The 26,639-nt window shown below is 44.1% G+C and overlaps 1 protein-coding gene across 1 annotated transcript in view; it reads right to left on the bottom strand.

Annotated features, from left to right (window-relative positions):
* MGMT (O-6-methylguanine-DNA methyltransferase) overlaps positions 1–26,633 on the bottom strand; it is a 285,845-nt gene extending 259,212 nt beyond the window's left edge. The window contains exon 1 of the mRNA XM_011941955.1: positions 26,548–26,633. Coding sequence (XP_011797345.1) covers positions 26,548–26,628 — 81 coding nt within the window. The 5' untranslated portion in view covers positions 26,629–26,633. The remainder of the gene's footprint in view (positions 1–26,547) is intronic.
* Positions 26,634–26,639: the final 6 nt, after the last annotated feature.

Genomic DNA, 26,639 nt, shown 5'->3' with positions numbered 1-26,639 from the left:
CATGCGCAAGTGACTGGGGTGTAAGTGTGCACGTGATGTCTGTGCGTATAAGACAAGCCTCTAGAGTTTCACTCAGCTTTGTTCCCTAGAGAGTACTGCAGCAAACCTTTCTGAAAAGGGCTGCTTCCCAGATTGAAGGCAGAAATATAAATATTAGTGAGCCCCAGATCCCACACCGGGCCTGGTGCAGTGACCCCTCTTAAATCCGTCTAACTGATGGAACCCATATTGGCATGCACACTTGCAGATATTGATAAGAACCTATCTAAGGATCTATTTTAATATTACTTTTTCTAAATCTTCAAGATTTTTATCTATATTTATTTTCTGATAGATTTATGCAAAAACATTATCAACCCAGTTTTGAGAAAACTGGATTAAGGGACTATGATACACTAGATATTGAATAAATGACAATGTTTCAAAGTTTCCTGGATGGCCTCTCTAGCAAGCAGGCGCAATCCAAAGAGAATCGAGGCACTCGGAAAAAGGAGAGGAAGCCAGGGCTGGAGGAAGCAGCGGGAAGGTGGGCAGCATTATCAGAGAAGGCGCACACCCCTGTGATCTCCAGATGCTCCACTGGGGCCTCTCTGACAACCCAAGGTCCCTAATTGAGTGAGAAGCCTTAGAAAGACCTAGATCTGAGTGGTGCTGCCCTGAGATCCCCTGGTTCCAGGCAAAAGAAACCCAAACACCCACCCTTAGAGAAAAGGAGAGAAAAGCATCCCTAATGTAGGCACTCAGGAGTCAAACAGATCAGGCTCAGCCCATATAAATTAATAATCAACCAAGTCATCAAACAAGGTCCCGTGTCATCATGAGAGTTACAAGAAATCACAGAAAGATGAAAACCACAAAGCTCACAGTCGACCCACAGGATTGCGGATATTTAAAGCAACCTGCCTAGAATATGCAATGAGCATTTATGAAATGTGTGGGCAAAGGAAGATAGAGGACAGGAGAAAGCATGAGCAAGGAGAAAGCAGAAATCTAACATTTCAATCAAGATTTCAATCAAGTTTTCAGAATGGACTTTCATTTCCAAGCAAAACGAACTAATGGAGGCAGCCCAATATGCCCAAAGGAACTGGAAAAAGTCAGAAAAATTACAAAACTCGTCTTTTAAAACGTTATAGAGCTGTGGAAGCAACCGGGACTAGGGGGACTGGGACTGTACAGTGGAGACTGCCCTTTGCTGCCCAGAAACACTCACTGATTCTGGGTGTAGATGGGGAGCACCGTGGCAGTCCACGCAAAGCCACTCCACCTGGGAAGGGGAACCAGGGAAGCTCTGGGTGGTCTGTTGGGGATGGTGTGAAAAATCCGAATCAGAAGAACCCCCAAAGCGCAATCAATTTGCTATCCTGTGGGGCTACATGCATGAGCCTAGGGAGCTGAGTCAAGCGAGGGCTCCTAAAAGGAAAAGCATATTCTCCCTTAATCTAATGGCACTTACGAGATGGGTGGGAAGAAAGGTGGGCAGAAAGAGAGAGAAGGGCCTGCTTCAAACCTAGTCATATCTCCCATCAGGACTTTAGGAGACTTTGAAACAGGGGAAGTGGGAAGCTAAAGAGCTCAGCTCAAAACCTTCTAAGGGGAGAACCAAGGGATCTCCCAAAGTATTTACAGGCTGAGGAGAAAGAGACCATGGGCTTCCCATCAAAAGACCATGCTCCAAGGGAAGGTCCAACTAGGGACTGAGTTTTAGTAAAATAACAGGCCAGCCCTGACCCAGATCAATCCCTCATGAAACTAAGGTCCTTCACCCCTCATTCCACATGCCTAACCAAGGGCAAAGACAGCTTTTGCTTTGATGAAAAGCATGACAATCCAGAGGTTTTACAGTCCTTTATGCACAAGTCCAGCAAACACAATTTTAAAAGCATGCAAAAAGCAAAAATATGTATTTAATAATTAATAATAAAGAGAAGGGAAAAAAGAAGAAAATACAAGCAGAGGAATAGATGTCCACAATACTGGTGTTAGCAGATAAGAACTGTAAAATAATTATGATGGATACACTTAATAATAACAGGAAAAGACAGGCAACAGAGGTGGGAAAGTGAAGAATTTTAAATATAGAATTAAAATACATATTAAAGTACAAAACAGGCATTCTAGAACTGAAAAATACAAAATCTGTAATTCAGGATTCATTGAATGGGTTTAGTAACAGACTGGACATATCAGAAAATAAGGTCCATCATCTGCCAGAGAGCTCAGCAGAAAATATCCAAACTGTGGTAGAGAAAGGGGAAAGGAATGGAAAGAAAACAAGAACAATAGAGAGCCAAAGGACAGTCAAAAGGACTAACCTACCTGTAATTCAACTCCCAGAGGAAAGGACAGATTGGATGAGGCAGAGCAATATTTGAAGGGACCAGGGTCAAGAATTTGCCAATAGATGACAGAGAGCAATCCAGAAATTCAAGAAGTTCAGCAAACCATAAGCAGAATAAATATGAAGAAAACCTTAACAAACCATAACACAATTAGCTTCAAACCAAAGAAAAAATCTTAAAAGCAGCCAGCGTAAAAACATTTGCATTATCTTCAAAAGTGCAACAGTAAGACGGACCGCTGACTTTTCAGCAAACTTCAGAAACCAGAAGACGATGGAATGTTATATTTTACAAGGTAAATAACTGCTAATTCAACAATCAATAACTGTTAGTGTTTAAAAATGGAGCCAATTCACTGCCAGTTGACTAGCATTAAAAAAACTAAGTAAACATACAAGTCCTTCAAGCAGAAGTCAGCCCAGACGGAGGCATGATGATGGAGAAGCAATGGAGAGCACCGGAGGGCAAGCATGGGGCACAGTGACACAAACACCAAATGTTTAAACAATGACAAAAGTGACTACTGCACTTTAAATGTATATATAATTAAAATATAACAGCATCCAAGCTGGGAGAAAGGGAAATGAGTAACGTTTTGTAAAGTATTTTACTGTTCAGGAAGCGGCAAATTAGCAATTTAGGTGAACTATAATAAGTCCAGGGTGTATACTATAATCTCCAGGCTAATCATGAAATGAAACATACAAATCTGTATAACCAGAAAGAGGAGAAAAATGGACTTAAAAAGTACTTTTTTAATCAAAAAGAAAGCAAAATAAGTTACAAATAAAGGAACAAAGATGGGACAAATAGAAGACAGATAGCAAAATGGTAAAAGTAAGTTCAACTATAATTATTTTGATGTGACTGGACTAAACAATTCAATTAAAAAATAAAGACTACCAAACTGGATATTTTTAAAACTATATTACTTCACACACATTTTAAATATAAGAACAAAGGCTGCAAGTTACAGGGTGGAAAAATATTGTGCAAAAATAAATATAGCTTCATATAATTAATCTAACCAGTTTTTTAAAAAGAATAATCTTATAACAGTAACAATGAAGAATAAATAACCTTAAAAGCAATTAAACCACTAGTTTGGCCAAAGTTAAAAGCAATAAATTAATAAGCCTGCTCTAGGAGGTGTTTAAAGGATGATTCTTAGTGGCCAAGTAATGTTCATCCCAGGAATGCAAAGATGGTTTAACATCAATAATTCCCTAGAACTCATGATCCACACTAACAGATAAGGGGTTGGGAATCACATAAACAGTTAAATAGATGCAGAAAAATCACTTAATAAAATTTGAAGACTGACCATAATTTTTAAAAAGTTTTCAAGGAACAGTAGAGGAGAAGGAGATTAAGAAGTTTTCTTCAGCTCTGAAATAGTTGCTGATAATTGTTTGTTTCCCTCCTGGAGGGAAGCAAAAAATAAAGAAAACAAAATTCAGACAACCAGAAGAGAAGGAAACTTCCTTTCTACCGCAAGTCTAAAGCAAGCATCATTTTTGGTAATGAAGAGTTAGCAGTTTTCCCTTTAAAATAAGTAACAGGATGGGTGTATTATCCCCACATGTACTTAAAATGGAACTAGAGATCCTAGTGCAATATGACAAGTAAAAGAAAGAAATGGTTTACAGAGTAGAAGGAAAGAAGCAAAACTCTGTTTATTTAGAAAAAACAAAGAATATATATGTGGTATATTCATTTTTAGAAATTAGAAAGTAAATTAAATATAAGATGAAGACATGAAAATTAATAGCATTTCCACATACCAGTCATAAAGAAAAATCCAATCCTAGAAAAAGATATCATTTATAAAATGAATGGCAATGACAACAAAAAATAAGGACAGGGGGAGTATTTCAAAAGGTGTACAAGCTCTTTATGAAAAAATCTATTAAAATTTGAGAGACATTAAGGAAAACTGAGAGAGAAAGAGAGAGAGTGCAAGAACGCATATCCCTGAAGAGGCAGATTCATATCCTAAAGACCTCATTCTCCCCACCTTAGTCTGCAGACCCAAGGACCTCAATCAAAATACCAAACAGGTTAGTCTAAGAATTTGACAAGCTTATTCTGAAATGCGAATGGATGAGCAAAGGCCCAAAAAGAATCAAGAAACTCCTGAAGAGGAAAATCAATATATGAAGATTTACTCATCAATTTTTCCTTTTTTTTTTTTTTCTGAGATGGAGTCTTGCACTGTTACCCAGGCTGGGCTGGAGTGCCATGGTGCTATCTTGTTCACTACAACCTCTGCCTCCTGGGTTCATGTGATTCTTCTGCCTTGGCCTCCCAAGTAGTTGGGATTACAGGGGCACACACCACCACACCAGGCTAATTTTTTGTATTTTTAGTAGAGACTGGGTTTCACTATGTTGGCCAGACTGGTCTCAAACTCCTGAACTCATGACCCGCCCACCTCAGCCTCCCAAAGTGCTGGGATTACAGGCATGAGCCACCATGCTCAGCCGACTCATCAATTTTAAGTTATCCTAAAGCTATAGTCATTAATGCATTGTGGCATTAGTACAGAAAGATAAAAACATCGAAGAAACAGGAGAGCCCAAAAAAAGGCATACGTCCACTTGGAATAGTCAGCAGCTCCAGCACCGCTTACTGTGTATCTCCTCATTTCTCCAGGGCTCTGCACTGCCTTTCTTGCCCTATATCTGTATGTCACATGTTTGTCATATATGTGCAGTGAAGCCACCACAGAGTCCTGGAGAAAGGAGGGGTTACCCAATACATGGGACTGGAGCCACTGATTATTCATATTAAAAAAGAACTGAACCTCTACTCCATACCACAGCAAAGGTGACTTCCAAATGAGCTGCAGACTTGTATATGAAAAGGAAAACTGATACTTTCATAGGAAAATAGTGGAATTGTTATGACTGGGGATAAGGAAGGGCTTTGAAACAAGACGCAAAATGTGCAAACTATAAAGGAAAAGAATCATAAATTCAATTACATGCAACTATATTAAAATTAGAAACTCCTGTCCATCAAAAGGCACTATAAAGAAAATGAAAACACAGCCAAACGGGGAGGAGACAATTGCAGCACATATAACAGACAAAGGATTAGAATCCAGACTATATAAGATAAACCTATAAGTTAATAACAAAAAGAAAATCCAACAGAAATATAGGCAGAAAGGGTATGAACAGGCATTTCGCAAAAGAGGCCTGATGAATGGCAACATGAAAAGATGCTGAAGGTCGCTCGCCATCAGAAGTGCTAATTAAGATCACGATGAGATAGGATTTTTTACCCAGTAGGTTAGCAACTGTTAGTAGCATGATAATTCCAACTTTTGGTAAGGAGGTGGATTAACTGACTGGGGTCTATCTGCTTTAACCATTTTTACAAAAGTTATTGTCCTGTAACATTGAACATTGACACTCCAATCATTCTACCCTTGAGTAGAATGAGAGAAAATTTCAAAACTTAACCATCTGACATCTGACATCTGACAAGTGGGAGCTTGACCTCCCACTACAAACCATATAGGTGTGTGTGTGTGTGTGTGTGTGTGTGTGTGTGTGTGTGTATTCTCTCAATGTCTAGGATCCAACTTAAAATACACACATAAGAAGCAGAGAAATATAACCCACAATCAGGAGAGAAAATATACATACATACACCTATATGGTTAGCAGGGTATAAAGAAAATGAAAACACAGGCCACAAACTGGGAGGAGACAATTGCAGACCATACACCTGACAAAGGATTCGAATCCAGACTGTACAGAATAATCCTGTAAATCAATAAGAAAAAGAAATTCCAACAGAAATACAGGCAGAAAGGATATGAACAGGCATTTCATACATAGTGTGTGTACATATATATGTGCATATATATAACGCATATACACAATTTTTTGTTTCCCTTCTGGAGGGAAGCAGAAAAAAGGAAAACAAAATTCAGACAACCAGAAGAGAAAGAAACTTTCTTTCTACCAAAAGTCCATGGCAAGCATCATTTCTGGTGATGATACAGTGTATATATTACAGACACACACACACTCCTATTCTTTACAACTTACATGTAATCCAAAACTTCGCAAGTGACAACTTATATGTAATCCAAAACTTTGCAAGTGAACCCATTTTCTCTTTTACTTCCCAGCAACCCCAGAGATGTGATGTCACTGGAAAAAGTTTGGCCTTTACAGATAATCAGAGTCCTACTTGAAAAACTAACTGTTCCTCTGAGGAACCACTGCGACCATCATGACTTCTTCGATTCCGTACACTCATGAGAGCAGGGCAAACCATCCAAGCCACCTGCAGGGCACCTAATTATTCTTTGTCAAGAGTGGGCATGGCTGCAGGAAAACTGTCATCCCAACAAGTAGGAGGCTAACGCTGGGTGGTTCACACCAGCTATCCAAGTAGCCCAGGACAAAAGACAGTCCTAGTTGATTGATTTTTCAAACGCAGAGTTGCACAGAGCTCTCTGGGCTGCCCAGGTACACTGCCATACAAGGGTTTAACGTTATCACCACTATTACATTTAACTGATTAAAGCCCTGACTGCCAGAGGCATTAACTACAGCGTTGTGTGAGTTCTGGCAGGAAAGAATACACTCTTCTGTCTGGTCTCATTTTTGACAACATGAAAATGCTGAAATGACAGAACTCAGCAGAGAACATTTCTAGTGATGACACACACTGAAGTCTGATGATGACAGGAGAAAAATAATCTGAATCAAAGATGCCCTTTGTTTCCTCTGCCTTCCCAATATTGTGTCCCCTCCATACAAAGTTTAAACAGTCCTTCTTTGGAATAGAAATACAAATAAAATTTTTTATGTTTCTTAACAGAAAGTCAATTAAGGTTTATACCAATTTCACCAAACACCTATGATCTGGGAGTCACCTGTGAATTTCTCAAACATACAGGGAAAGACTGAGTATGAGCTAAACAACCAGAAAGCATACGGAAAATACAGTAACTGGCTGGGCATGGTGGCACACGCCTGTAATCCCAGCACTTCAGGAGGCCAAAGCAGGTGGATCACCTGAGGTCAGGAGTTTGAGAACAGCCTGGCCAACATGGCAAAATCCCATCTCTACTACAAATACAAAAAATTAGCCAGGCGTGGTGGTGGGCACCTGTAATCCCAGCTATTTGGGAGGCTAAGGCAGGAGAAATGCCTAAACCCAGGAGGCAGAGGTTGCAGTGAGCCAAGATCACACCATTGCACTCCAGCCTGGGCAACAGAGCAACACTATGTCTCAAAAAAAAAAAAAAAAAAAAAAAAAGGAAGGAAGGAAGGGAGGGAGGGAAGGAAGGAAGGAACCAACCCCACCTTGACTTGGTAAATTGTGCCTAAATTTAGAAGGTAAATTAGTTTTCTTCAACTCTTGTTTCCATGAGAAAAAAAAAAAAATTAAAAAGGGCTATCTACCTACATATATCAAGTCTAACAAGGAAGATGAACTTAAATTAAGTCTTCCTGAAAATTACTGTTCTTTGAATTCTTATTCTGTGAGGACCAGAATAAACAGGCTTAAACATGCCTAGAAAGCAGTCAGTGAAGCTTTTCACCCACTTTAGGCCACTAAAAAGTCTGGGGTCAGGGCCAGAGGGCTTTGTGTAATCTGAGCAATCTCAGTACCGCAGCAGCCCAGCAGGCCTTTTTTTGTTGTTGTTAATATGGGTCCACTAATAACTTGGTGGGGATTCCACTTCTAGCCATTACAGAGTAGCAAGAACCACATGTAACAGCTAAAACGAAATAAAGTACGGGATGAGTAGCCTGAAATTCTGGGAACTAGAAGTACTTCAGGTTTAGATTTTTCTGGATTTGGGAATATTTGCAAATACTTAAGTTTGAGCATCCCTAATCCAAAAATCCAAAGTGCTCCAGTAAGTATTTCCTTTGAGCATCAGCTTTGAGCATCATGTCAATGATAAAAAATTTTCAGATGCTTTAGCATTTCAGATTTTGAATTAGGGGTGCTCAACTTTTATATAAAACAATGGTCTTCAGAACAAGGACAACAGCAGCCAGGAGCTATGATCCCCAAGGAAAGGGAAGCAAAGTGAGCCAGCCACCAGGGAAGGCCTGGATGCAGCCTCCAGGCTGTGTCGAGGTGGAAGGTCTGAGCCAAAACTAGTAGGTGGTCTCACCAAAGTGGGAAAGAGATCAGAATTCAAAAAGAACAAAACACTAGAATCTTCAGGGAGAGTACCAGGGAGGAAGGGCCTACTCAGAGAACACACAGACATCTCCAAAAGAGTCCACTGTGGCCTCTGCCTAACCACTGAGACACTGCTTGAGAAGGAACTCCCTGAGGTCAAAGAAAGATCCCCAGAAGTAGCAGCCCAAATAATTCTTGAGCACAGACAGAGCTGGGAATAGTTCATGTTCTCACCAGCCAGTGTGGAAAGATGTCCTAATACAACATTCATCAGGTAAAGACCTCAGAGCTGCCTTATTTCATATATATATATGTGTATATATACACACACACACATAATATACATATATTTAATACACACATATATTTATATATATAAAATATATAAATATATATATATAAAATACACACATGCACACATATACACACATGCACACACCCCTATAAAACAAAGACACTGCATAAGCAGTAGGACTAAACTGCCCCTGGACGAAAACCTGGTCTGCACCTGCCCTAACAAAACATTTTTTTAAAAAGCAAGCCTTGAAAGGATGTGAATGATTTCAAGAAACTGAACCTGCACCAGAACAATGTCCAAAACTGTTTTTTAAAAGACAACATCATCTAGCACTCAACAACAAAACTCTCCATGTCTAGGATCCCATTTAAAACACACACACACACATAAGAAGCAGAGAAATATAACCCACTATCAGGAGAAAAATCATTCAACAGAACCATACCCAGAAAAGTAGAGATGAGTAAAACAAGGGGACTGGAACATAAAAACAGTTCTTATAAACATGCTCCATATTTAAGAAGCTAGAGGAAAACCGGCACATGATGTGAGAAATAGAAGATATTTTAAAAGGCCCGTATGGAGCATATAGAGATGTAAAATGCAGTATCTAAAGTAAAAAATACAATCGATATGATGTACACATTAGATGCAGCGGAAGGAAAACATAGCAACAATGAGAAAATAACATTTTTTAAACTATCAAGGCACAGAAACACAAAAAGACTGAGGAAAATGAGCAGGGCTCAGGGAGACACAGGACAGTATTAAGCAGCACATGTGCAATTGGAGCCTCAGAAAAAGGGGAGGCAGGAAAAATATCAGAAGAAATATTCAGTGACATTTTCTCAAATCTGATGAAAAATCTATATGAGGTAAAACAAGGTTGAGTACCCCTAACTCAAAATACTCCAAAACCCAAAACCTGTGCACCAACATGATGCTACAAGTGGAAAATTCCACACCTGACCTCGTATGACAGGTCTCAGTTGAAATACAGTCAAAACTTTGTAACAAGCACAAAATTATTTAAAATATTACAAAAAATTTCCTGCAGGCTATGTGGATTAGGTATATATGGAAAAAAATGAATTCCATGTTTAAACTTGGGTCACATCCCCAAGATATCTCATTATATATGCACGCAAATATTCCAAAACCTGAAAAAAATCCAAAATCAGAAACACTTCTGGTCCCAATCATTTCAGATAAGGGATATGTAACCTGTTCTCACAGATGCAAGAAGCTCAGAGAAATCCAAGCAGAAGAAACATAAAAACAAATAATCAAACAGCTGAAAACAAGTGACAGAGAAAACCTTAAAGTGGCCAGAGGTGGCAAAAATGCCAGATTACATACAAAGGAACAAATTTAAGAATGACAGCAAACTGATCATCAGAAACTATGCAAAGCAGAACACAATGGAACAACATCTTTAAAGTATTAAAAGGGAAAAAAAAAGGTCAACCTTGAATTCAAACTTTCTCAAAAATGCAGATGAGACAAAGGCTTTTTTCAAAAAACAAAAACAAATACATGACAATTCAGATACAGCAGATCTGCACTTGAGAAATGATGGTACAAGTTTTTCATGTGTAAAAAAAAATGACACCCAATGGAAACTAGGATCTACACAAAAGAATGAGGATTTCAAGAAACAGTAAATATGCAAATAAATGTAAATTCTGGGTTTTTAAAATATCTTTAAAAGAAAACTGATTGCCCAACATAAAAATAATAACACTATATTTTGGACTGTATTACACATGTAGCAATAATATAACAAAAAATGGGATGAGAGAAATTGAAGCATACTTTTGTTAAGGTGCTTATTCTGCACATGAAGTTGTATTATATTACATGAATGCAGACTATGATAAGCATAAGCTAAGTATGTACATTACACATCCTAAAGCAACCACTAAAAAAGAAAAGAGATAGCTAACAAGCCAATAGTGTAGACAGAATGTTAAATTGGAATCATTCAAAAACATATCCAAATAATTGAGAAGAAGCTATGGAAGATGGAGGAAGGGCAAAAAGAACAAACTGGTGAACAACAAATGAATAGTGAGATGGTATACTTAAACCCAACCATATTAATAATTACATTAAATGTAAATGGTCTAAATACTTCAATTTTACAAAGACATTGTCATATTAGATTTTTTAAAGCAAGAGACCCAACTGTGTTGTCTACAAGAAACACATGTTAAATATAATGACAAGAACAGGTTAAACGTAAAAGAATGGAAAAACAGTTACCACAGAAACACTAATTAAAAGAAAGCTGGAGTGGCTATCCTAATATCAAATAATTTCAAAAAAAGGAACATGACAACAAAACTAGAGAAGGCCATTTCATAAGAGTGAAGGTTAATTCCCCAAGAGGATGTTAAAATTCTAAACTCCCAATGAGGATGCTAAAATTCTAAACATGTACGCACCTAATGAAATCACTTAGAATAGATGAACCAAGAACCAATACAACTGAAAGGGGTAATACACAAGTCCCCAGTTGTAACTGGAGATGTCAATACTCCTAATAATTTTTAGAACAGGGAAACAAAATTCAATAAGGATGTAGAAGACTTGAACAGCATTATCAACAAAACTTACCCGACTGACATTTAAAGAGCACTTCACCCAAGAACCACAGAGTATACACTCTTCAAACATTCACCAAGGTAGACCATATTCCGGGCCGTGAAACAACCCTCAACAAACCTAGGAGGATTAAAATCATAAAAGGTATGTCCTCTGACTACAAGGTAACTAACCTATAGATCAATAACAGAAAAACACTGGGAAAGTACCCAAATATTTTTTAAATCCCCAAATTCTTGGAAATTAAATGATGTACTAACGCATAACCCATGCATTAAAGAAGAAATCACAAGGGAAATTGGGAAATATGCTGCTCTGAATCAAAACGAAAACAACGCATGTCTACCTGTGAGCACACCTAAAGTAGTGCTTAGAGAGAATTTTTAGCATTAAATGTTTATATGAGAAAAGAAGAAAGGAAAACCTAATGATCTAAGCCTCTACCCTAAGAACTACAAAAAAGAAAGCAAACTAAACTAAAAGTAAGCACAAGAAAGAAACAATAAACAGCAGAAATCAGTAAGACAGGAAAAAAGAGAACAATCAAGTAACGAAAGTTGGTTCTCTGAAAAGAAACAGATAAACCTCTAGCCAGACCAGTTAGCAAAAAAGGGGACAATGTGCAAATTACCAACATCAGGAATAAAAATAAGGACACGACTCAAAATCCCACAGACATTGAAAGGATAATAAAGGAATATAAAAATAACTTTAGGCCAATAAATTCAACAAACTTAGATTAAATGGTCAAATTCTTTGACAAACACGAAATCCCAAAAAGTCACTCAGGAAGAAAGAAATGACCTGAACAGTCCTATAGCCACTAAAAAAAAAAAAAAAAAAAAAAAAAAAAAAAAAAAACAACAACTGAATTCATAGTTAATGTTATTTTCACAAAGAAAACTTCAAACACAAATGGCTTCACTGGTAAATCCTATGAAGCATTTAAAGAAGAGACAATGCTAATGGTACACAAACTAATCCGAAATACAGAAGAGGCCTCATTTTATGAGTGCAGGTATGCCCTCCTAACAAGGCAGACAGATGCTCCAGGAATGCTGCGGCCAACACCTCTCATGAACAGACACACAAATCCTCAAACACAGCAGCACTAGCACGTTAAATCCAGCAATCTATGAAAATAGTAATTCACCAAGTCCAGGTGGGCACTTGTCCAGGAACACAAAACTGGTTGAAGACATGGAAACCAATGAAAGGTAGCCACCATATTCATTGCAGAAAAGAGTAAAACATCCCCCACTTGCTGAAGGGCACCTGCACAAACTACAGCTGACCACACACTGCACGGTGAAGGACAACAGAGAAGCCACGGTGGGGAAAACTGTGGATGCCTCCTCAAGAGCCAAGATATTGACACCAAACTCTAGCAAGAAGACACGGTCAGGGCAACAGGCAGGTTCACTTCAGAATGCCCTGACGAAGCATTCAAACTTTACTAAATCTTGACCCTTTTAAACATTCTGTGACCTAATGGGAAGCGCAGCAAAGCACTTCTGCCACAAACCAGAATGACGCTGCCACCAGGAGGGCTCCGCAAGTGGCAGAGACTGCTCCTGAACTTACCAACTTCATTTTAGAACAAAAGCTTTACTAGTGTGAATGACTCACAAACAACAGTTATTCAGACTTGCGTATCTGGCGGATGTTTTCTCAAAATTGGACAGTCTGTACCTGTAATGCACACAACTGACAGTATCTGCTGCTGATGATAAAAGGGGAACTTTCATTTTTAAAAAATGTTTTTGTAGAGATGAGGATCTTGCTATATTGCCCAGGCTGGTCTCCAACTCCTGGCCTCAAGTGATCCTCCCACCTCAGCCTCCCAAAGTGCTGGAATTACAGTCATGAGCCAGTGTACCCAGCCAGAAACTTCAACTGATGATTAAAATGTTACAATACTGGTACCCACCACCGTGGCTTCCCAATACTAAATGCCTTTTCTAAGGAGAAAGGTGGTGATACTAACAAGTATTATTTTTAGGACTGTATTAGGAAACGTCAATATTTGGAAGATCTGTATAACTCAATGAAGCAACGTTTTCCACAGGGCCAATGAAAGACACTATGAAATCACTCAAAGTGCAAGGCATACCAGTGGATTCTAACATCATAGAGAACAAAAAGTTCACAGAGGGGGTCTCAGATTGCACACGGCTACGAACCCTCAGGAAATTACCACTTGCCAAGCCCTGATGTAGCGTCAAAGGAAAATATCCTCAATTATCTGAGAAAGTTGTTAAATCACTATCCCCTTTTAATTACTTATCTGAGTGAGGCCAGATTCTCTTGATGTGCTTCAACCCAAACAACATATCACAACAGACTGAATGAAGCAGGAGAAGCTGGCTGTCTTCTACTCATCCAGGCCTTGTGAAGTTTTAAAAAATGGAAACTGATAACATTCCTCCCTAATAGATTTTTATGGAAAACATAGCTACTTTTTATTTTAAAATGTTATTTATGCGAAAAGCTAATAGGCTTATTATCTAAATGAATTAATATTTTAAAATTTCTCACTGCTAATTTCTAATGGGGTGTTACTATAAAACTCACATAATCTCTTTGGGATCCTTCATAAGTTTTAAGTGTGCAAAAAGGCTCTGAGAGCAAACACAGTGAGGACCCCCAGCAAGGAGGGCAAACAGAGATCCCACCCCAGCACTCTAGCCCACCCCAACCCCAGCCCTACCCCTCCACAACACGGATAGGGCCATTTAGGGACCTAATCTCACCGTCTACAAACCTGAGAACGGAGAAACACACTCATGTCCTCCACCAAAGGAGGAACGCGAGGGTTCTTGTCTGTCCTCGGAGGAAAATGCTCATTCTCCCTTTTTTCATAAAAGCTTTCCACAACCTCCACTCTACCACCATCACTCACACAAACTTTTCCACCAAAATGTGACTAATTCTCTCTGGGAGACATTCTCATAAGGATCCACTCGAGAACTTTTCACTATTTTACTTAAAGTTGGAAAAAACGAGCAGAAGAGTTTGGCATAGCAAGTCAGTATATGACTACAGTTCCATATGAAAACATTTAAAATACATTAGATTTTTGGTCAAGATGAAAGACAAAAATAAAAAAATATCAACCGATCTATTCTAATTGGGTTCCCATGGTAACTGTACAATTGGGTTTTTCAATATAACATCCCCAAGGCCCAATGCACACTTGTAAAATATACTTCCAACACCTGAATTGTTTTTACATTACAGCACTCCCAGGAAGATCAATTATTATACGTCCCCACCCTAACTATTAGTGGCAGGAGATGTTAACACCATTTTCCATATTAACATAAGTCATGTAAGGAACACTACATATCACAATAATTACATAAAACTAATCATACACTTCAGATTCATCAAACATGTTCTGGGTAATAAACCAATACGACTGCTGTCACAGAACCGTGTTTACGAAATGTAAGAAATCACGCCCAACTACAGACCAAACCATTATGCCTCTCTTATTGATTTCAAGGATAAACAGAATCAATCATTAATAATTACATTATAAGATGACCCTCAAGGTTAATCATCTTCTTAGAGACTCTCACTATGGAATTGAATGACAAACATAGCTGTGCTAATAAATAAATAAATAAATAAAAGATAATGAAGAATTCAAATCCACACTTTAAATAGTAAGAGCACTACAGGAAGCAGAGCACATGCCCTAAGCCAGGACTCTGGCTTCACCCTGCATCCACTCCCTGCACAGCTGGGCCCCCCAAAGCCCAATGCCAAGGGCACAATGCCAGCCTGTGCTGCAAGGGCCACAGCCAGCCAGAATGGGGGCATAGCCAGAGCTTAGGAATGGCAACATCCTTCAGTAAAAGGCTGACAATTTAAGTTTCCTTTGCAACAATCATAAAATCCCTATGAATTTTGTATATTTTGCAGATCTACAATCCACGGCATGAACTGGTGAGTTAGACAGAAGTAAATTTAACCTTTTCTATCTACCTTTCCTCTGTCACCCCATCAGCAGCCACAGAAGCCAGTTTGGTGAGGTGTGGGCTAGGGGGCTTTCAGCAAGAAAGCTGGTCCCTAAATCAACAGTGACCTCCAAACAGTCTCCAAGAGCTATCTTAGCCTGAAAAGCAGCAAAGAGTATGGTTCTGAGAGATGTAGCTGGTGTCCAACCAGACGACCACATGCTGTCCTTTGAACGAGGCCAGATTAGAGTGTGTATACTGACCAATCTGGAGGGAAAAAAAAAAAATCAATACACCAACAAAAAGAATCCCAATAAACCTGTAGAGATGAGTTTAAAAAACTCAGTCTTGCAGCATTTGAGCTGGTCTCTCCTTCCCTTCAGGGTGCAGGTTCCCCTACCGCTTACCAGAGCATGCCCACCCAGGGCCAGGACAGCACCAGGCCTTTCCATGGCCTGCTGGCCTCTGGGGTCTCCTGTTTTGCCTGCTGTATCCTGTTCCCACCACCACTGATGTTTCTGGTCATGAAATCTGGGTTTCTGTTTGTTATTTGCCTTTTACCACGATACACTCACATCTTTTGGGATGCCAAGAGCTAAACCTGAGAACAGTGACTTTTTGGAGCACTGTCTGATGACAAAGTTATCCTCAGCTCCAAAGTCCAACTTCGTACACAATCTCTTGATGAGTTTTGTGCCTTTGAAACAACTTTAGTCTGTAATTCACCTATATATTGGTTTGCCTGCGCTGCCATAACAAAAAGCCAGACTGGGGGCTTAACCAACAGACATTTATTTTCTCATGGTTCTGGAGGCTGGCAAGTGAGAGCTGCTGGTCCTGGCTGATTCCGTTTCTGGGGAGGGCTCCTTTCCCGGCTTGCAGACAGCCTCCTCCTTGCTGTGTCCTCACACGGTGCAGGAGGGAGCGATCTTCTCTTTCTCCACCAAGGCCCCCAATCCTAGTGGAGTAGGATCCCACTCCTGTGACTCAGTCAGCCTTAATTTCCTCCTAAAGGCCCTGTCTCCAAATACAGCCAAACTGGAGGTCAGGACTTCAGCCTATGCATCTTGGGGACACGCTTCAGTCCACAGCACGCTGTGCTGGACCTTCCATTAAGTAGAAGCCACACACCAGGCCTTGGAGAGCATCCAATCTAGCATCCCACCATCAAGAGATGGAAACAATACAAGCCAAGTAGGAAACAGTGATGTGTGAAGGGCCCCAGAGAGGGAGAGATCATGGGGGCTGAAGGAGCTTCTGGAAGAAGAAGAAATGAGAGTGGGGAGGATTCAGAGAGAGGGCAGCAGAGGACATCTGGGTGGGGGTCAGGTCAGAAGAGGTTCCCTGAGGATAGAGCAGAGGCAGCTCTGGGAAGAGAGGGACACGGGTGCCCCACTCACCCAACCTCAGAGCAGAGGCCCAAATGCAGGAGGCCAGCACTGCCGGGGTCCCACAAGGCCACAGACTTGCCTGGTCCGCAAGTGGGGTCCACAGGCGGGGAGGCTGTGAGGACTATGCAGCTGGCTCTCACCCTGTCTGTGCCAGTGCCCAGCTCGAAACTGTTTCTGGTCCTCACTAAGCCACTCCTATGGCAGACCCCACCACTCAGTCTGGTGTGGGTTCAACATGTCCAGAAGCTTCCCCAGGTGCCTCAAAGATAGAAGAGGGAGGCGGTGTGGGCGTGCAGGACACCGAGTTGGGAGGATCCCCAACCCCTTGTGGCAGGACACAGCGGGCAGCACCCCCTCCAGCCGAGCCCTGCAGCCCCAGCGTGGTCTTGGTCCCAGAGCTGACCTCTCTGCCTGGCCACTCCCAGCAGCCTGGCGATGGGTCCCAGCATCCGGCTATGTGTGAGCACCCAGGAACCCCAACAGACCATGGAACCAGCACTGCCCCGGACAGCGGTTCCCCCCGGAGCCGCGGGGTTCCTGAGAACCCAGGACACCCCTGGAGACCATGGAGCTGCTTCTCCCTGGTCAACACCAGAGCCTTCCACCTTTCCAAGAAGCTATCTGCTGCAACTGTCACGATCTTCACAGCTGGGGCAGAACCGTCTCAGGCCCAAAGAAGGGAAGTCTTATGAGCAAAAGATCCCCACACTCAGGAGAGAAAAATGTCTGAGGAAGTGAGAACCATGACCCCGAAGGCTTTCTGGAGTGACAAACAATCCAAAACATGCGACAAGGACAGCGGGGGCCACGCCCAGCTAAGGGGAAATGACCCAGGCTGGGAGACGTTCTAATTACACTCATGGCAAAATACAACAGAAAGGCTTACAAGCCCATGCTTCCGGAGGACAAAAAAAAAAAGAAAAGAAAACGACTGCTTCTGCCTCAAGGCCCAGGTGGACACAAGCTAGTGGCCAAGTGACAGCAGTGATGCCCAAGAGGACCCTGGAATGAGAGCTGAGGGAGGCAGGGACCACTCACCCCAGTTTGCCTGGGACATCCCCGTTTTAGCACGGAAAGTCCGGCCTCCTGGCAAATGGTTGGTCACCTATGAATATGGTCACAGATTGTGGCTCTCCAAGAGCCTGTCCTCTTGCTGAGCCAAGGACGACCACAGGGTGGTCAATGTGGCCAAGAGGGTGGATAACGTTAAACTGTAAGAACATTAACTGCAGAACCTGTGCATTCCTTCTAAAGAACAGTTCTTCCTTATTTCAGAAGTGGCACCATGGGAGCAGCCTCCTCAGCAACCTCCTGTGTCCTGGTGGGAAGCCCCTCCCTTCCCACGTCGCCTGCCTCTCAGGCTGGCCGGGGCTGGAGGCTGATGGCCTGCAGAGGCACTGGGAGTGTGCTGAGCGGCCCGCACCCCGCACCACCACAGCATCCATCTGACTCGACGGCTTAATCTGTTGATAACACAATGGTGACAGAAACGAATTTTTCTGCACAATAAGGAATAGCACACATGGGCTTTTCTTGGGATAGCTAGCTAAATTCAGTAACTTTTAGAAATACATCATTCCTTTTCTTTGCCCATTATTCTAGGAACTTCCATTTGAGCGTTAAAGGCCTTACTAATAAGACTCACTGCATCCGCCGTGCCCCACGCCTCTCACACACCTTGCTGAGGGTGGCACACACTTTCTCATCTGATCCCCCGTCAGCCAGACACACAGCCCTGCCCTGCTGGCACGACTTTAACTAGACGACAAGTGCAGGAGGCTGAGACCCTGGCTTTAACACTCCCAGAGTGAATCCAGGCCTGCAACAGTGGCCTCAACGCACGCCCCCCCGCCCCATGACCCTCCTTCTAGGACTTCCCGTCTGTGCTTCCAACACACTGATCTGCAGCCATCCAGGCACCTGTAGCCCTCACTCCTCCCCTGGGAGCCTCCTTCCCAGACCTTGACACCTCTCACTGTTCAAATCTCCACTCAAAAGCCACCTCCTCGGAGGGGCCTTCTTCAACATCTTCAACCACTTACCAAGCCCCCCCAACAAAGGCCAAGCTCTTCACTTCACTCAGTCTAGCCAGCCCTCACCAGTATCTACAAAATGTGTGGGTGCGACAAGCAGGTCTCCCCACCACACAGGGAGCCCCTCAAAGACAAGGCTGCCGAGGCCAGCCCAGGGCCCGGAGGAAGCCCAGCCATCCTCGTCAATCTCTGCTGCCCAGAGGCACGCTCAGCCACACCAGCCCACAAAACATGTCATGGTGTTTAAGGAAACTCGGCCCCAGTACACACTATTTCTAATTTGCATTCTGATGTGACTATACCTTTAACACCTGACAGTTTGGTTTTTAAAATTCCGCGACTCCTGCAGGACGTACAGGTTGCCCCTAACAGAGACAGGCTGGGGTGGGAGCAATGGCAATGAGCCTGGGTCCACTGCTGCCATCCTCGCCTGAACGTGGTTACAGTCGGGCAATCTCCCGCCTCAGAAACCAGAAGCCAGGCAGGGCAGAGGGGGGCCTGTTTACCCTTCCAAAGCCAGATCCTTTATCTGGTTTCCCTCACATAAAAAGCACATACACCAAGGCTTTCCTCTCTCTCAATAAGAAAAGCGATTCTAAACTTAGTCCCTCATAACCACACTCTCCAACTCCCATCTGCTCAGCTCTCACCAGAAGCCACCAGGGCTGACCCCAGCTATATCTTCTGAAACTGTCCTCACCCTGCCAGGCCTGCTGCCACCATCCTGCCTCCTCTGCCCCAATCAACCCCCTGCCAGCCCCATGATCTTCTCTGGGAAGCGCTGACAGGCTGGTGTTCCCCAGTCACAAGGCTCCCAAAGCCCCTCACCCAGTGCAGCATTTGGGCTCCCTAGGCCCTGGCCCCACCGACTGGCTCTGCCTTCCTATCCAGCCCCACATGCCTGCCACACCCTGCTCAAACTGAACTATGGCCAGGTCCCCAGATGCATCTGCATCCACAGTCCCACCGCTCTACTCAAAATGCCCAGCCCTTGGGCCGCTTGGAGAAACCTGACCAGTAGCCGCAGTCCCACAAATGTTTCAGAGGGAATCAGGCATGGGTCCCTGGCCTGCAGGGACACAGTGCGGCGTGTGCACAGTCCCGGGACATGGTTGGCCCTCTGCATCCTCTCATCTTTCCTCTGGCCCCACTGCCCTGGTCGCTCCACTCTCTGGTGGGGTGTGGGGTAGGCACAAGGCACACGCAGGGACAGCTTTGCGATCCCTAAGTCCTCACCGCACCCAGCCTCGCCTACGGTTGTCTGCCTTGGCAGGGTCCCCAACACCTTCAAGTAGGAATACATTTGGGCACGTTGTTTTTCCCACAGTGCTAAAGACAACACTTGGGGTCATACTGATGTTCAGAAAACTTTAGCTACATAAACAGGTATGTGTCTGTTTATGCCCTGTCTTGCCCCTTCAAACACTTTTAACAGTTTCTCAGGTTCACCGTTGCAAAGACAGCCTGGCACAAGTGGTTGTGAGCCTGTGCCTGGTTATCGAATAAATCTGGGTTGAAAACAAAACTCTATCTCTACCCCAAGAGGCCTGTGCAAGTCACTCAAACTCTCCGAGGCCTGGGTTCCTCATATGCAAAACAAAGACACTCACAGCGCCTTCTCCTTCATGGGGTGATGGTGAGCATTTCCTAAGCTGGTCTGTACAAGGCAACAAGCGCAGCAGGCCCAGAACCACCACCAGGGTGAACTGAACTATGACAGGAGATTAAAGAGACACCCCAAATAAAAATCAGTCCCATTTCCACAAACACACGAAATGCTGCAGACTTCCCATTTTTGACTAAGCTTACCCAGCCGACCGGCGTTACCCCTCACTGCTGTGGTCTAAACGGCCGTCACACATGGGAAAATACTGTCACATGCTGGTGTCACTGCTGGTTCCTGGCCACTGCCATCGTGTCGGAGCCTGTGTTGGTCCTTTGGGAAGTTCTTTCAATTTAACAGACGAATAATGTCAAGGTTCCCACACAGTGTCTCGGGCTGTCAGCAACTGCCAAGTGCCCCTAGGAGCACACATGAAGCCTACCTGCCCACTCCAGGCTGACGTGGCACACCTGAACCTTCAGAACACTGCCACCTTGATAATGTCTGCTGTGAAAAGACAGAAACAGGTGGCAGAGCCAGTAGCCTCTTTACAGACAACAGGATTTCAGAGACCTAGCAAATGAATAGGGAACTACCTTACGATGCACACAGACAAGGCTCTGTGACCTTCTGGAACCTCAGACACACCAGAGGTGGCAAATGTGGCCAAGTGACCCCGACCTCTAGTCCTGCCTCCACCAAAACCAGAGCCACTCTATATCCACAAACACCAACTGCCTTCATTCAGGCCTCCCCAGGGCCAGGCCTCCTTCTGATGGGAACTGGCCCTGGCCCTACTTTTGGAGAAACCTGGCCTTGGAAGCTTAAGTAACTCTGCTCAAGGGCACAGGATTGTTAACTCGTGAAGCCAGGTCCAAATGGAAGCCAGTCTGTTTCCAGAAAGTGCACTCCTGACCACCGTGCACACGTCCCCGGCGAGGGCTTGGGTGTGTGTAGATCTGCAAAATAAAGATTTGGACTGGACTTGGGGAAAACAAGGGCTCAAAATGGTTCTTCACTGTCTTCTCGTTTCATCCTTCCATGAGACTCAGCTCACGGATTTAAAAATAATAAGGACTTATTGTCTCGTGTGCTCACACTTACCCAGGTAGACATAATAAGCATGATCGTCCCCACCCAATAGATGAGGAGGTGCCTGGAGGGCCAAGAGTTTTCCAGGGTGACCCAGCTAGGAAACAGCACCGCTCCCACACACAGCTCGGGCACTTCCTGTGGAAAAGCTCAACTCTGTTCCCCAAAATGTATTCAGCTGTGCTCTGAAAGTTAACCCTCACCTGAGACCAGGAAAATGCTTTGACCCAGCAGGGGATGAAAACAAGACAACCCTCTCAAAAGGAAAGGGGGGGTGAAATATGATATGACTGTCCATGCTTCACATTTGTTTGTAAAACTAACGCCAAAGTTTTGGTAACATCTGCATCTGGTCATAACCACAAAATGGAAAATTCGAATGCTATGATAACGTGTTGGGTTTGCAATTTGAAGAGATTCACACATCTCTCAAGAGTTACAAAACCGTACTCAGACCCATATGCACAGACAACCTGCAGCAATGCCAACTGCCAATGGATCCTTCTGGAACGGGGACTCGGAGCTTGCCTGGGCTGGACAGTGCTACTTCCCAGAGGATCCTAAGGACTTCCCTAGAGGTGCTCAAGCACTAGGGTCTGCCAGAATCCCTGGCTTCCCTAGGTTCTGATCCTGTAGGTCTGCCATGGGGCCCTGTAATCGAGAGACCTCTCTAGCCAGCACCCACAATAATTCTGATGCAGAGGGCCCAGGCCACCCTCAGAGAAACGCTCTGCCGCTGTTGCTTGTGAAGACCCCACTTTACAGAGAGCAACAGGTTCAAGCGGTTGTGACTGGTCAGGCCTTGCTGGAACCGCATTCCGGTGGTGGCTCTAACCCCACACAAGCAGGAGAGACACCTGAACATGACATCCCTGGCTGCCCACCCGAGTCCTTTTGGTTAGGGAGTAAAATGTAGCTGAAAGTTTAAAAACAAATGATAAATAACTAGCAATTATTACATTTCAACATATAATGCCCCATCTCCTTCTCTGCCCTGAAATTCATTCACTCTCCTCACCCACCTAAATATCTCTGAACATCCTGCGCCAGAATTGCCTGATCTGTCAATAAGGTAAAAATTTTCTAAACCTCTATGCATACGACTCAATTTGTTGGTAAAAACTGCCACCCGCGCTGTGCTTGCAGAAAATTGTCCATAAACACATTACTGTGACTGGCAGAACGATGTCTATAATAAAAACAAATAGATTTAACAAGTGCCTGCTTCTACATGCCATGCCGCTGGTGGACTATCCATTCGGTGTCCCCAGCCTAGGCTTCCGGGAATGGGCGACAGGGCTGGGTGGGAGACTCTGCTCACTTCACAAGCATCACGGGTAGAGAATTACTCTACCAAGAAACTTTTAGGAGCAGGAGAGTGAACACACTAGCCATTTATCGCGCTCTCACCATTCCTTTCGTGGTTACACACACCATGACCAATTTAACAACCATAAGAAAATGTTTTTGTAGAATTTTTTACTGGTTTTAGAACAGCTACCTCCGTGGGAGAGGGTGGGGTGAAGGGGACATGAGGCCTGGAGAACCCGGCTCTGCTGTTAAGCCACTGATTTAACTGAAAACAACTTGTGGGGTCAAAACCAAGTTTCACCCTTCAGAGCATCTGCATGGGCAGCCCCCAGGGCGGCCTAGTCAGTTATTTAGCTGGAGGAGCTTCGGCTTCGCTGCCGGGACCCAGCACCTTGGCAGGTCTCAGTGTTTGATGCCTTTACAGGTGAACCACACCAGCCAAAGCCACTCTAATACTTCAAAGATCAACAAAATCACAAAAATGATTTCTTCCTTTTCGTAAATCACTTTAATAGCTCTATGAAGGAGGAAGTCATTCATTACATTCCATACTATATTCATTAATTAGTTTTCCCCAAACTACGCAGCCCTCCTATCATATAAGCTGTACTGTCAATTTTTTTAAGTCAAAAAAAAAAAACCAGACTATTTCCACCAACCAGCAGACATGCAGCAGTTAATGAAAAGCCACAGAACATACACCTTGCAACATTTGGTCCACAACACAAGGTCTCCAACTTCTCCATAGCTCTGCCCAAGACAGGCCTGCAGAGCTAACAGCATAGGTTCACACACTCCTCATGCCAACCAACGGCCCTCCTGGACAGCTCAAACCTCCTCCCTCCCAGAGAAACCCTTTCACTTCAAACCAAGAGTGGGCGTAGGGCTGGATTGCACATCATGAGCGTCTATACAAAGACCACTCTCACCCCACGATCAGGTTATGGTTTATGTGTCTCTGATTTTAAATCCTTCAGGTCTGGTTTAAATAATACCCTGCAGGACCAGGCATGGTGGCTCATGCTTGTAATCCCAGCACTTTGGGAGGTCTAGGAGGGAAGATCACTTGAGTCCAGGAGTTCGAGACCACCCTAGGCAACATAGGGAGACCCTGCCGCTAAAAAAAAAAATATATTAGCCAGGCATGGTGGCACACACCTGTAGTCCCTGCTACTCGGGAGGTCAAAGCAGGAGGTTCGCTTGAGCCCAGGAGTTTGAGGCTGCAGTGAGCTATGCACTCCAGCCTGGGTGACAGAGCGAGCCCTTGTCTCTAAAAGTAATAAAATAATATTCTGTGGTGAGACCGAGCCCAGAAAGTAGCTGGATCAAAAGCTACCTGTCCCAGGAAACGGAGAGTCAGGAAGGACTGTAGCAGCAGCCCCAGAGCCAAATGAGCACAGGGCCCTTCAGGGTCTGGGAGGCTCAACGTGTCCCCTGGAGGAACTAGACTCCCAAAGGGAAGTCAAAAACCTCAGGGCAAGTGGATCTGAACAAGCAATTTTATGCTGAGGAAGGGGGTCAGAATGAAGCACAAAAACAATCAAAGAATAATGCTAAAGGAAAAGATAATGCAGAAAATTCAGTTTTGCCTCCATTTTCTTTCTATCAAACAGAATATACTATAAACTGAAAAGGGTATTAACACCAAAAAAAAACACAAAAAACTGGAAGGTTTGAATCACTGGCTCCTAAACGTATGTCCTCTGCAAAACAGGACAATTTAGTAAGTTTATTTTATTATAAAATACTGGAATACTCAGGGCTTTGGTGTCCTAAGAAAGGGTGGGAAGAAGACTGAAGAGGAACAAACTCTGAGGGAGCAATGGGGAAGGCAAGTTCTTTTTCAGGCCTTCCTGCCCCCTTCTTCCCCGCAAAAGCAGAGAGGAGGCCCTGATTGAGACACCTGGGGAGGAAACCTAACCAATGAAAGGTAAGCCCCAGGTGATAACAATGTAAGACCTCAACAAGTTTCAAGAATCTGAGCAGCTGAACAAAGTGCTACCCAATGTGTACCTAGGGCTCTATTTCTTTCAACCTTACTAACAGCAAAGCCTTTTTAAAGTAGTGCCTAATACTATTAGTTAAATCGTTATTGTGATACAGATTTTTTTTTTCCTTTGGGACAGAGTTTCACTCTCGTTGCCCAGGCTGGAGTGCAATGGCGTAATCTCGGCTCACTGCAACCTCCACCTCCCAGGTTCAAGCAATTCTTCAGCCTCAGCCTTCCAAGTAGCTGGGATTACAGGCATGCACCACCACGCCTGGATAATTTTTGTATTTTTAGTAGAAACGGGGTTTCACCATGTTGGCCAGGCTGGTCTCAAACTCCCCACCTCGGGTGATCCACCCACCACGGCCTCCCAAAGTGATGTGATTACAGGCGTGAGCCACCGTGCCTGGCCCAGATATTTTTTATTATTATTAAAATATATACATTGAAAAGTACCTGAGTATAGCTTTGTACTGGAGGCCTACTTCATCCAGTCCCCTGACTGTGGCAGACACCACTCCACTACTCAAATTCTAACAGGAGAGGGAGGCCCAGGAAGAAGGCCACGACACGCGGCAGAGTAAGGCCAGCTCTCCTCTGCTACTTGCAGGCAGGCTCCGGTCCCAGCAGGTATCCTGGCCCTCTGAGTTAATGTGTTGTTAACAATCAGCCAGGCTCTTGACGCGGTTTCCTTCAAAGTTTTCACAGCCCCACCCACCAAGTGTGCTAAGCTTTTGTTTTTTTAAATCTTGTTCATCTCTCAGAGTGTTTTAGCCACTGAGTGGTTCCTGAAAATAACAAAACCATCTCCTAGTCACCTGCCCAGGGATGTGGCAGATGACGGGAGAGTCTGACCTCACCGATACTCTATAGGTTTATATTTGGATGTCTATGTAAATAACCAGTCTAATTCTCAGCTCTCTGTGCTTAACTCTCTCTGCTTAACATTCTACTGAGAACAGCTGTGGTGACCCCGCTCTGGACCAAGCCGCTTCCCTCAGTCTCATGATGGTCCCAGCAAAGGTTGCACACACATGTACAAAGTCTGCTTTCCAGGACAGAAAGCCAGCTACCCGGCTGAGGCAACTGAGAGCAACCACCACCCTGAGATTTCAGGAGATGATGAACCCAGGAGTGAGAAATACATAGCTCAGAACTCCTCTGTGGTGTTATCACCAACGTGGGAATTACGGTGCCCAGTGTGTGTGGCTCTCCAGCGAGCCTTGCTTACTCTAGGTACTGATGAATACTATTAGGGTGTGAGGTACACAAACACCAGCCATGGGTTAGGAGGAGGCCCCTAGAACTTGGCCTCCAGCAGGAAGGAAATACGGGACTCTGCCCAAGTATGCTAAAGGCTTGCTGCAAGCCAAGGCCCGCGCAGGGGCTTCTGGAAGCTTCCCGGAGCAGCTGGCGGAGGGAAACCTGGCAACATGGAGAGGCAGGAAGAACCCGGGGCCCGGGCCTGGAGCTGGCACCTGGAGGTAAGGCAGGGGCTGCCACGACCCCCGCCACACGCCAGGCCACAGTCACTGCAGCGCAGCCTGGTCCAGGAACCCCACGCCCGGGAAGGCTGGGCAACACACCTTGGAGGCACTTGGGGCGCACCTGGAGTTCGCCCGGGGTGGGTGGCGGTCAGGGCGGCCCCAGACCCGAGTGAGGGCGCCTGCAGGACCACTCGAGACTGCCGCCGTCCCGAGGGAGAGCCCAGCAACTCTGCCGGGAGCGAGGCGACCCAGACACTCACCAAGTCGCAAACGGTGCGGACTGCGAGGACCTGCGGGCGCCGGCACGCAAAGCGTTCTAGCGGCGCGGGCCGTCCCAGCATATCCGGGGCGC

The sequence above is a fragment of the Colobus angolensis genome, unplaced genomic scaffold (genome assembly GCF_000951035.1).
Source record: "Colobus angolensis palliatus isolate OR3802 unplaced genomic scaffold, Cang.pa_1.0 Scaffold204, whole genome shotgun sequence".
NCBI lineage: Eukaryota > Metazoa > Chordata > Mammalia > Primates > Cercopithecidae > Colobus > Colobus angolensis.
Note: the sequence above shows the minus strand (reverse complement) of the source record. Positions and strands in the feature narration are given on the sequence as shown.